This window comes from Acinonyx jubatus, chromosome B2 (genome assembly GCF_027475565.1).
Source record: "Acinonyx jubatus isolate Ajub_Pintada_27869175 chromosome B2, VMU_Ajub_asm_v1.0, whole genome shotgun sequence".
Lineage (NCBI taxonomy): Eukaryota > Metazoa > Chordata > Mammalia > Carnivora > Felidae > Acinonyx > Acinonyx jubatus.
Genome location: NC_069385.1, coordinates 19,190,749 through 19,203,798, shown reverse-complemented (window position 1 = coordinate 19,203,798; position 13,050 = coordinate 19,190,749). Strand labels below are relative to the sequence as shown.

The following is a 13,050-nucleotide window of genomic DNA, read 5'->3' as shown; positions in this document are numbered from 1 at the left end:
ATGTAAATTTTGCCTTTAGAGCTATTTTAATCCTCTCTGATAAATGAGAAACTCTTAGGTTAAAAAAGGAGATTTTAAAATTTCTCATAATAACCTAAATGATTAGAACTGCAAATCCTTTTTGAAATTAACATAAATTCTTCATATTACGTTTTTTAAAATTTATTCTGTCAGTAGAGATGAAAAATATCTGACTCTTTTGAGGAAAACATGCGCATGTCTTAATAAATCAGCCTCAGTCCAGAGATTCTTAATCCTGTTCACACATCAGAATCACCTCTGAAGATTTTTATAAATACACAGAGGTCCTTGCTCTGAAAATTCTGGTTTGTCAGGTCACGGGTGAGACTGAGCTTCCTGTGTGATTCTCACCTAGGACCAGAGATTTTCTTCTCCATGCTTAACAGGATTTAATACTATCAGATATTTTAACTTTCTAAATTGGTTGATTGTTCAACCCTTTAAATATTGAAGTTAGAGCGTGCTAAATGCTATCTTTATTTTCTGTATCATTCTAGTAGTAGAATTAGGACCTAGGCATAGTACATTCAGAAGAATTTGTCTTAAGCCAAATAAAATGCGAAGGTTCCTTCATATTGTATTTTTCTTTTACCCAAGGAAGATGTACGGTAGTGGTCAAGCCACCCAAATAGTCTGACCTCTAATTTTATATAGCTAGTTATCAACCTTAATATCCAACTAGATTCTAGTATGCTTGTAGTGTATAAGATACTAAATTATACTTTATCGAAGTTAAAACATTTCTTACACATACACATGTAACACACCGTTTTACACCTGCTGTTTAGAATTTGGGTGAGGCAAATATTTCTCTAAACCTATTGGCAGAAAGTTTTGAAGTCTGGGAAGATTTTTTTGGCAGCTCTTTAGTAGCTTTAGTGTTTGCAAAATATATTCTGTGTAAAATGTATTACATTGTATTTTTAAGGGAGCTCTCGTGAGTGCCTTGGCTGATGACACCTTACATTTATGGAATTTACGTCAAAAGAGACCTGCCATATTACATTCACTTAAATTTTGCAGAGAAAGGTAAGAATTCTTTGCTATCCTATATATAAGATATTTGTTATTCTATTTTGAAATGTTTTCTTTGAATTTTATTCTTTGATTTTATTTTTTTGTGATAGACTTTATGCACAATCTAAAAAATAATTCAAAAACTTCAAAGGATATACAATAAAAAGCAAGTTTCCTTCCTTTCCAGACCCATTTCCCTCTCCAGAGACACCACATAAATTTGTTTTGTGTCCTTCTAGAAATACTTAGTCTGTGCATGTAGGCAAAAATCTCTGTATATAGCTCCTTTTTTTTTTTTTTTTTGCATAAAAGGGAAGGCATTATATATTCCTTCTATAATTTGTGTTCACTCAATAATATATCTGATTGTTAACTATTGGACACAGGCCAGCCTTCCTTTGTTATTTTCACAGCAGCATGATATTCCATTGTATGGAAGTACCCTAATTTAGTCTTCATCAATGGACATTTATATCCTTTTCGGTCTGCTGTTCATTTCCTCTCCTGTGTTGTGATGTTATGTTACATATATGTCTTCATCCATTTACTCAGTCTATCTGTAAGGTAAATTCGTAGAAGTATAACAGTTTGGTCACAGGAATCTCATATATGATTTGTGAGCTTTGTGCTATGATTAGTAAGACCTTGTTTTTTACTTTCTTAATTCCAGTATAATGAACACACAGTGTTATGCTAGTTTTCAGGGTACAATATGGTGATTCAACACTTACGTACATTATTCAGCACTCATCATAAGTGTACTCTTAATCCTCTTTCACTTACTTTACCCATTCCCTCACCCACCTCCCCTCTGGTAACCATCAGTTCTCTATAGTTAAGAGTCTGGTTTTTTGGTCTTTTGTTCATTTGTTTTGTTTCTTAAATTTCACATGTAAGTGAAATCATATGGTATTTGTCTTTCTCTGACTTATTTCACTTAGCATTATACCTTCTAGATCCATCCATGTCGTTGCAAGTGGCAAGATTTCATTCCTTTTTATGGCCCAGTAATATTCTACTGTATATTAGACCTTTTCCACCCTAATTTGATTAAACATTCTCCCATATTTTATTTTTTTTTAATTTGTAAAATTTATTTAGTTTAAGAGGAATAGAGAGAACACGTGCGAGTGGGGGAAAGGGAGAGACAGAATCCCAAGCAGGCTCCATGCTGTCAGTGCAGAGCCAACTTGGGGCTCAATTCCATGAACTGTGAGATCATGACATGAGCCAAAATCAAGAGTTGGACGCTTAACTGACTGAGCCACCCAGGAGTTGCATATTGGCTCTACATGGCTTTATACATGTAACAGAGAGATTCTTTGGCTTTGGTGGAAAATGAGAATTTGACAAGTAAAATTCTGTCTGGTAGGTTTTTTTGTTTTAATTAGAGTATGTTCCATTTGCTTCTCTGTTTGTTTATTTATTTATTTTAAGGAAGTTTAATTGGGAGGAGTTCATGGATTTATAAGCAACTACAACTATCTGTTCTGCTAGTTTTTTACCGCCTTGAACATGACCAGTATTCTCAACCATGTTAGAGCAGTTAAAAATATATGAAACATTTTAAGACTGAAGACTAAATTATAGATCTGGGATTTCCTCTTTAAAACCTTCTATTGTCTAATTATTATATCTCTAATAATTATCTCTAATAATTCTGTGTTGTTCATAAAACACTTTCACATAAATGTTATTTAGTCTCTGGGGTCAAGAAAAATTTCCCCAAGTGAAATTTCAAAGAGTAGAATTTTTCTCCATAAATATGTTAGACACCTGAATAGCGGAGTCTTTAATACTGAAATTAATGTATTTCTTTTAAGATATATTTCTTTTATTCTGACACATTTCTATCTATTCATTTGTTATTAGATACAAGTACTGGTTTAGAGACTAAAAAAAGCATGCATGCATTCTAATGGTTAGCAAAATGCAATATTCTATGGAATACATTAGTAATAAAAAATTTCATCCTAACAATTATCAATGGTCTATCAGTGTCCAAAGTCCTTAAGAAAAGAAAATATTTCAGAGATGGAGTAATTTATTCAGATACTAGGACCTCAGTGGAGGAGTTGATGCCTGTAAGGTACTTCAGGAAGTGACTGCTGCTGTAGCATTAGATTTTCTTAGTAGCAAAAAATAAATTATTGTAGAAACAAAAACTGATTTATCCCATTATACTCTTAATTAAAATATTACTTAAATTTGTGCTTTGCATATTCATGAGGCTTATAATTTGTTCAGTATAAACATGAACAGGGCATAGCTGTAAAAGAATATTTGGCTAGCTACCAGCCCTTAAAATATCTGTACAGGTCTTCCAAAGATTTTGAATTAATTCACTGCACATACTGAATAAGAAAAAAAAAATCATACTATTGCAACAAATTAGAAATCTAGAATTATAGTTTTTGTAGTAATTGTGTCATATTGGCAAAATATTTCTCTTTTAAGTAGCTTAATGAAAAGTGTACAAGCATTAGAAATAAGAGTGATTTTGTGTGATGAAATTGAGGACTAGAACACAGTAATGGAATGGGATGCAGGCTGTTAGGAAGCCTGACAGAGGGTCTGCTATTCTGGACCTAATTCTAATCCAGGAAAGAGAATTGCTTGCAGTTCTGTGGAAGTGATGAGTCATCTCAGGGATTATTAGAGAACCATGTCCTGAGACAAAATTTAAAAAGAAAAAAGGAAACTGTCAGTGTTTATTTAGAGGGAAGATGGTTGTGATTTGATGACCTTGAGACTGTAAAAGGAAAGATGGTCAGGAAGTGTTGGATAGCTTCCTAGAAGAAAATTATCCATAACTAAGAAATTCTGACAAGGAAGTTCGGAGAGACATCCAAAGAGACTGGTCTAGTTACATAAGGGCCTTATGTATTCAGGTATAAAAAGATTGTATGGAAGGAGGGGGACACATAATCAAAGGTGAATATAAGAACAATTTATCTCTCTTAATGGGCAAAATGACCTAAGACTTGTGAAAAATAACAAAGACAAAATAATGAATGAAAACAGTTTACTTTTTATGTTGAGGTCAAGAAAGCTAGGTAGATTAATGATTGGTACAGTCGGGGCATATATTATTCCTCTAACTGTATTCATGCAATACTGGCTCAGACAAATTATGTCTTAGATTGCTAAAAAAGGTTGGCTCCGGTGCCATTATTGATTGGCCTAGGAGGAATATAGAATGGGAACAGTGCTTTAAATTTGGAAATGAAAAAAAATACACTTTAGAAGGTGAATGATGTTCAGTTCAGCAAACATTGGGTGCATTCTGTGTGCTAGGTATTGGGATAAGAAAGATGAATAAAATGCTTGAATAGCTTACATCAGAGCCCAGACATATAATAAGTATGACATAATGTGGATAAATGTCATTTTAGAAGTTTATGTTAAAACCCTAGGATAGAATAACTAATTCAGTCTTTCATCTTAAAGATATACTGACTTCTTTTAAGACAGAAGTCAGTCATCAGGACAATGCAGACTAAAACCAACCAGATTATCACTACACATCCATCAGAAGGGCTAAAACGTTGGCTTGGATGAGACACTATCAGAACTTTGCATATTCTGCTGGGAGTGTTAAGTTTTAGTCACTTCAGAAAAATGTTTTGCAGTATTCACAAATTCCATAACCCAACAGTTCCTGTCCTAAACATATATGTGGGGTAGACAGAATTTTAAAATGGGTCCCAAGATTTCTGCTCCCTCATGTCCACACACCAACTCCTAGTTATTTATACAAACACTACTTAACTCTAGGTGAAGGTTTTTTTGTAGATGTCATTGAGGTCCCAATTAATTGACCTTATGATAGGGCAGTTATTCTCAGCAAACCTGATTTAGTTAACTGAGCCTTTAAAAAGGACTAGATTCTTCCTGGCACAGGGTTCAGGGCATGACAGGGATTCAGTGCAAGGGATATTGAGTCCTACAACCACATGAGACTGATTTCTACTAGCAACCTGTTAGAGCTCCAGAGCGGATTCTTCCCAGAACCTCCAGAAGGGGACACAGGAATGTCTCCTGGCTGATGTTTGGATTTCAGCCTTCTGAGTCTGAATAGAGGCTATGAGTTCATGCAGTGCCTGGACATCTGACCTATAGAAACAGAGAATAAATGAGTGTTTTCTTAGGTATTAATTTTGTGGTAATTTGTTACACAGCAATAAAAAAAAAAAAACATACAGATTTTGGTACCTGGAAGTGAGGTGCTGCTGTAGCACATACCTAAAAATGTGTAAATTGCTTTGGAACTGGGCAGTGAATAGAGGTTGAAAAAAATTGAGGAATGTGATAGAAGTCTAAATGATATCTAGTCTAAATGTGATAGAAGTTCTATGCCAATGAGGACATAGAAGGGAGAGAGGAACATCTTTTTGGAAACTGGATGAAGTGGTTCCTTGTTATTTAGCGGTGGTGGGAAGCTTAACAGAAGTGTCTCCTGCGTAATGTGTAAGTGATTAACTTGGATATTTACCTAATGAGATTTCCAAGGAAAGGGTTGATGGTGTCACCTGATTTTTTTTTTTTTTTTGCTGCTTTATAATAAAATGCAAGAGGAGAAAAATAAATTGAAAAAAGAATTATTAAAGGAACCAGGATTTGATGGTTTAGGAAATTCTTACCCTGATCCAGTTGGTAAAAAAAAATATTTCTCAGTATGGCATAGAGAAAAAACATGCAGGTGTGGCTGAACGACATTTTACTAAAAATCTAATGACTAAAGGTCCAAGTATTTAGTCACACAGAGAGCTCTTTTATGAGATTGCAAATCTTTTTAATAAAACCAGAGAACCTCTAAAATGCTTTAAGATGCACAGTTTGAGAAAATTGTATAGCAGAATATTGCCAGCTTGGCCTGAAAGAGATAGTACAAAATGAAAGGAGGCTGCCAGCCAGAAGCAGTCTGATAAAACTACCTACTCCAGGCAAGTGCTATATTGGATGAAAAAGGAAGGATGGTTAAGAGGGTGGAGCTGAGAGCTACAGAGGATTATTCCCAGACCTTGAAACCTAATTAAGAAAATCCCAACGTTTGATTTCAAAACTGTTAAGGACCAGTGACTCCTTTTTAACTTCCTCTTTTCCCAATTTTGAACAGGAATTTCTGTAACTGTTATCCTATGCTTGTCCCACCATTGAATGCTGAGAGTATTGGGGACAGATAATTTGTGTCTTTAGTTTCATAGGTCCACAGATGGACTGTAATTGTGCCCAAGAGCTATATCTAATGGATTCCAGTTGGGATTCTCATATGCAGCAAATTTAGATGATGAGATTTGGGATTTTTTAGCTGATGATAATTTAAGGGGATTTTGGACTTGATAATGTAATTGGTTGAGACTTTGGAGATGTAGGGATCAAGTGAATGTTTTTTGTATTTGGGAGGAATGTGAATCTTGAGAGGTTAAAGGGCAGACTTAGAGCCAAGATTCTAACATGGTTCCCCAAGGTGTTGTCCCCTGGTATACATACACCTTCTCCTAATTATTCAACCAATGCTAATCAAAGTGATGCTGTGAAGGGATTTTTACAAATGTAATTGAGATCCTAAAGAAGTTGACCAGTCACACATGGAGTATATCTAACTGGTTTTAACTTTGGATTACCTGACTTAAAATGGCAGCAAGTGAGCGGAATTACACTGGTTGGTTTGGCTCACCTCTGGAACTCAACCTCCAAAGGTATATGGGTATCTTGAGGAAGACATGGGTACTCTAATGAATATCTGAATAATGTTAGGAAGGAGTGGAGTGAGGAATGGATGTTAGGTAGATAAATAACCAATATCCATTATATTTAACTGCTTTCAAAATGAAGTTGATACACTTAAATACTTAGCATCCCCTAAAAGGTATTATAAGGTCTATGATTCTACTTATTACCATAATTCATTTTGCTATGCTTCTCCCTTTCATTATGCATTATAATATAGTCTCCTTGACCTCATTTTTAAAAAACTTTTTAATGTTCTATTTATTTTTGGGAGGGGGGTAGAGAGCGCACACGTGAGTAAGAGGGCGAGGGGCAGAGAGAGAGGGGGACAGAGGATCTAATGTGGGCTCTGCACTGACAGCAGTGAGCCTGATGCAGGGCTTGAACTCAAGAACCATGAAATCCTGACCTGAGCCGAAGTCAGACACTCAATTGGCTGAGCCACCCATGCACCTCATGACTTTTAATATTTTTTTTAATGAATGATCCTCTCTCTCCTACATGTTTGTATGAGCTGATCTCCCTGCTTAGAACACACTTAAGATTCTCTTTCCGTGGTTAACTTGTCTTTGTCATTTCTTTTACAGATTTTTCTGTAAATTCTGTAGCGTGGGTTTTGTGCCGGTTTTGTATTATGGCATAGTATGATGCATTTTCCCTAAAATAGCACATACCGTGCTTACTGTAATTGCCTTGGTTCCTTGATTGTCTTATAGATTAGAATGTAAACTATAGGTTTTTTTTAATTATTATTCTGTTTCCAGCAGTAATCTGGAATTGTAATGCCTGACATCTGGTAAATGCTGAAACAATTGGGGATTGGTTGTTAACTCATTGTCTTTGCAGAAACAGGGGAATCTCTTCTTCTGTAAAAGGCATGGTGCTCCACAGACTGTGTTCCTTACCTGGGAGATAGGTTTAAGAAGTAAAGTCTTCAAACAGAAAAACATGAGAGTATTTGCTTTCTGTATAATCTTTATTCCTCCACTAATAGATCCCAAACTAGTTAGGTTGTTTGATTATCTTTGGAGTGCTATTTGGTCCTTGGCCCACAGCAAAGCTTTTAAATTTTTTTCTTTTTTGGTAAAAAGAGTGAGCTGGGAGAATAAAGAGCTTTGAGCAGTAGCTTTCTTTTTACTGAACCAGCATGCCTGGGAGGTATAGCAGACTTCCATCTGGAATAGTTTGACAGTGATTTTTAAGATGAAGGTTTTATTTTTCTTTTTTTCCCTTACTGTATTAACACAAATTCTCAGAACAGTGTTCAATGATATTTTTGATAGCAAGTATATTTTTCTTAGTGATAATTTTAATAATACTGCCTTTAGGGCTTTACTATTAAGCATAACATAGGATGTTGGTTTAAGATTGAACCTTTTTTTCCTTTAAGAGTTGGCTGTCAATAATGGAAATTAAATTTTAATTGGATGCCTTTTTAGCCCCTTTTTAGATTGTCGTGTGATTTCTCACCTTCCTTTTTTTCTGGATGGCATTAATAGATTTCCCAATACTAAGCATTCTTGTATGCTTGTGAAAATTTTGGAATAGTACTGATAGTTCGTTCTTTCTTTCTTTCTTTCTTTCTTTCTTCCTGTTCTAGAACAGATAGAGAAATTAATAGAGGAATTACATGTTTGCAGAATGTTTTCAGAGTATACTTAAACTTTTTAGAACTGGATTTTTTTTGTATATAATTCTTAGATACATCAATTTCATCTGTGGTTATTGATCCTTTGTTTTTCTTGAAATTTTTTTATGATTCAGAATATCATCAATTTCATTAAGATTAGAGGCTGTATCTTACTGTATTCTTGTGTGCTTATATTAATTTTTATACTCTTCATATCGTCTTTCTCTATTTTATCATATAAGTATTAAATATAATTTGTCAGAGGCTTTTGTATTTAATTGTCTTTTAAATGTAGTCATTTGTGGATTTGTTTTATTTTTATCTTTTATTGATATCTAACTTATTTTTATCTCTATTCTCTCTCCTATTTTGTTTTTAATCTCTTGACTTAAAAGTAAAACTTATTTATTTTAACTTGCTTAAAAATTAAAACACTTTAGGGCATGACAGTTATAAGATAAAGTCAGAGGATGGAGATTTGAACCTAAGAATTGTAGGGATTTTGGTGATGAAGACAGGAGAAAGCAGAACAATGGAGAGAAAAGTAGCGATCAAAGGTATAAAGAAATTTGGTGGAACTAAAATATCTTGATTTATTTTTTATTTTTATTTATTTTGAGAGAGAGATAGACAGCAAGCCAGGGAGGGGCAGAGAGAGAGGGACACAGAATCCCAAGCAGGCTCCAAGCTGTCAGCGCAGAGCCCAACACGAGGCTTGAACTCACGAACTGTGAGATCATGACCTGAACCGAAGGTGGATGCTTAAGCGACTGAGCCACCCAGCTACTGCCCCTAGCTAAAATATCTTTAGATTGTTAGGGCCAATGAATGCTCCAAAAACTGCTGACATACTGGAATTAAAAATACCTTAAAAATTATATTCTGACATTGTCAACTGTGAAAGAACTCAAAAAATACAGTAATCATCTGAAATTCCTCCTCTTCCCCAAATAATCATTCTTTCAGACCTTGTTAGAAAGCAACGATGTTGAATGTGTCTTAGTGTAAGGATAACTACTAGAAGGATACAAAATACATACTATTAAACTTTTAGAGGAAGAAAAAAGGAAATGAAAATGGAGATCAGGAAAAGCAAAAATAATAGAAAAAATATGGCTAAAGATGGAAAAAATAGTTCAGCTATATCAGTAATCAAAATCATTGTAAATATACTAAATTCACTTGTTAAAATTTTGAAATTTTTGATTCAGTTAAAAAAATGCAGTTACTAAACTTTTTATAAAAGATATACCTCAAGCTTAATTACATAAAATTTGGAAGTATGTGGAAGGAAAAAGGGGAAAAAGCACACATCTTATGACAAAATTTACAGTGTTCTTAGAAGTAACACTAGCAAAAATGTATAAGATCTATGTGGGGAAAATATTAAAACTAGTGAAGGAATCAAAGAAGACTTAGACAAATGGAGAGCTTTAGAAAAAGGAATATTCAAGTTTTAAAATGTCACTTCTTTCCAAATTAACCTTATAAATTCAGTGCTATTCTAATTAAAATATTAACAGGGTTGTTCATATAAGTTAATAAGCTGATCCTAAAATTTATATGGGAAAAAAAAAAGGCGCAGAATAACTGAGACATGTTTGAAAAAGAAATATAAGATGGTGGGTCTTATTTTTTTGGATATCAAAAAATATTGGAAAGCTGTAGAAATTAAAATGGTCTGGTAATAACAAAGGGAAGACCAGGGCTCCTGGGTGGCTCAGTCGGTTGAGTGTCCCACTTCGGCTCAGGTCATGATCTCATGGTTCCTGGTTCCAGCCCCGCATAGGGCTTTGAGCTGACAGCTCGGAGCCTGGAACCTACTTCAGATTCTGTGTCTCTCTCTCTCTCTGCCACTCCCCTGCTCATGCTCTGTGTCTGTGTGTCTCTCTCTTTCTCTAAAAAATAAATAAACATTAAAGAACAAAAGGAAACCCAAAAAACAAACAAACAAAAACAAAGGGAAGACAAATGGATCAAAACACAGTGAGCAAACTGACACACACACACACACACACACACACACTTTTGATATATGACAGAGGCGGCTTTGCAAACAAAAAAATGATGCAGCAAATAAAAAAGGATGCAGTAAATTAAAAAAGGTGCAGTAAATAAAAAATACTGGGAGAACTCTTATCTAAATGGGAAAAGTGCTTCATAACAAAATAAATTGCAAACCAGTTAAAGACTTAAATGTAAAATGACCACAGAAAACTTAAAACAGGGAGGAGGATCTGTAAGATCCAGGCAGGTTGTGCTTAAACAACATACATGGAAAAGCACAAAGTGTATTGGAAAGGATTAAAGGTTCTGTATAACACATTTACCATAAAGTTAAAAGGCAAACCCCATCTACCAGGTACTGCTGGATAAGAACACAAAAATCAGAATAATTTGCACAATATTCTTTTTAAAAATAGCAACTCCCTCCCCTCCCCAAATTCTTCATGACTTATGCATTTTATGAACATTGAGAAAAAAATATGAAAGGATATGTTGACCAGTCTATTAATTTGATTTATAGAGAGTATATTTTGGAGGAGAGGCACACAATCACGATAAAACTAATTAAAAAATCATTTGAAGGGCCAACTGTCTGACTTATTAGTGAGTGGAGTATGCGACTCTTGTTCTCGGGGTTGTAGGTTCAAGCCCCATGTTGGGTATACAGATTACTTAAAAAGAAAATCTTTAGAAAATTATTTGAGATAGTAAGTTTGTATAAATGTATAAATAAGGTCATATTTGTGTATATGTGTTATTCTGCCTATATACAATAGAGAGAGAGAGAGAGAGAGAAACTTCTTTAATAATTAAAAAGACATAGCCGTAGACTGGAAGATATTTAGAGTACACCTATCCATACAACAAAGGACAGTCTAATATAAAAATGTCAAAGAGGTGTAGTTAACAGTTGCCGATGACTATCAGCAGCTTTTGTTTATTATAACATTCGTTATGTAAAACACTCTGGCATTTTCATTCCTCAAGGTAAGATCATTAAAAACAGAACTTTAAGCAATCCCCCATGTAATAGGGGCAGTTTTTTCAGATGTTGTTGGTTCTGTAGTTGATACATACTGTTTTCCTATTTGATGTTCATTGTTTTACTTACTGATATTCAGTTGATACTCAGTTTTTTCCATAGTCGTTGATGATGTTAAGGTGTCATTTTACAGGAAAGGTTAATATCATTTATTTGGACATCTTTCCAAAAGTTTTATAAAAACTGAAATGTAAGAAATAAAACAGTAAATCAATACAAATATAAAATGACCTTCAAAAACCTCTGAAGCTTATTTTTTGCAAAACATTTGTTACATTGTACTGCTGGGATATAGATATGATGATTTTTCTAAAGTGGCCATGACAGTTTATCCAGAAAGATAAGAGACTGCAAATAGAAAGGAAATCCTTTGAACAGATTTATAAATTGCTTTCAGCTGACCCTGCTGTTATTTTTAATACATTTCTGTATCCATTAATGCAAACTTAAGTTTTCTTCTATTAACCGGTACAGTTAATTTTAGAAAAATATCAAATATGTTCTTTTTTATTTTCTTGTGTATTAATTCCTTTCATAAACATTGATTGAGATTCTGGTCCATGCAAATACTGTGATAAATTCTGTAGAGACATGGAAGTTATACCTGCCTAAGGGAGATGAAATGGCAAATCATAATGTAATAGAAAATGTGATATAATATGTAGTGAAATTTTCTTACGAAATTTTAAAGATTAACCAGCAAAACAGTGTATCACCATGTTTTGAGAATTTTAGGTAAAGCATTACCAAAGAGCCCATGTGAACAAATTGGTAGGATTGGTGGGAATTCCCTACATTGACAAAGGGCAAAGGGACTTTCCATTATTTCAGATGCACAGTCATGAAGAAATTTCATGTTAGGGCACAGCATCTGTTAAACATGGCTAGGTGTGTGGTCCAGAGAGGTTAACTTTAGAAAGATAGAAAAGGTCTATTCATGAAAGTCCTTTTATGGAAACATAAGAAATTTATATTCTCAATCTTTATTCAACTTTAAATCATTAAATGAATAACATATGAACAAGATACATTATAAGTGGGTATTGCAGATTGGTACATATCTTGGTTAATGAATAAGGGTTCAGTGGAGGAATAGAAACCATTGTAGGCATTAAGCATAAAGGGATTCATTTCAGGGATGTAGCAGTTTATAAAACTTTGAGAAGGGTTCTAGAACTGTTGTGTTAAAAAATAACTGCCCTACACCTTCCTCTTAGCACAGACAATACTGTGGCTGGTCCCCACTGCTGCCATAAGTACCTCTTGCCATTCAGGTTTCCTTGAATATCCTTGTCAGCAGAAACAGCAACAGAAATATGGTCTATGCCTCACTTCTACCTGCAAATCTCAAGTTTGTAGAAACTTAGTCTCATCTATAACTCTAGCCATGGAAGAGTCTGGGAAATAGAAATTTTAGCTTTCTAGCATCTGTGGTACAGGAAGGCATATAGGAGAATGTGGAAGAGGCTGCCAAGTGCTAGTTGACCAAATCCCCACTGTAACTCTACACCGTTTTCCCAGATACATGTACCACCAAGTGTCACTAAATATTGTTTAGGAAGCATTATGGTAGAAGATAGGAAGCTGTTACAGTCTTCTA

At 34.4% G+C, this 13,050-nt stretch overlaps 1 protein-coding gene across 8 annotated transcripts in view; it reads left to right on the top strand.

Moving 5' to 3' along the window:
• STXBP5 (syntaxin binding protein 5) overlaps positions 1 to 13,050 on the top strand; it is a 163,808-nt gene that overhangs the window by 29,642 nt on the left and 121,116 nt on the right. For all 8 annotated transcript variants that reach the window (XM_053222128.1, XM_053222127.1, XM_053222125.1 and 5 more), the window contains exon 4: positions 950 to 1,050. In XM_053222128.1, the coding sequence (XP_053078103.1) occupies positions 950 to 1,050 (101 nt within the window). The remainder of the gene's footprint in view (positions 1 to 949; positions 1,051 to 13,050) is intronic.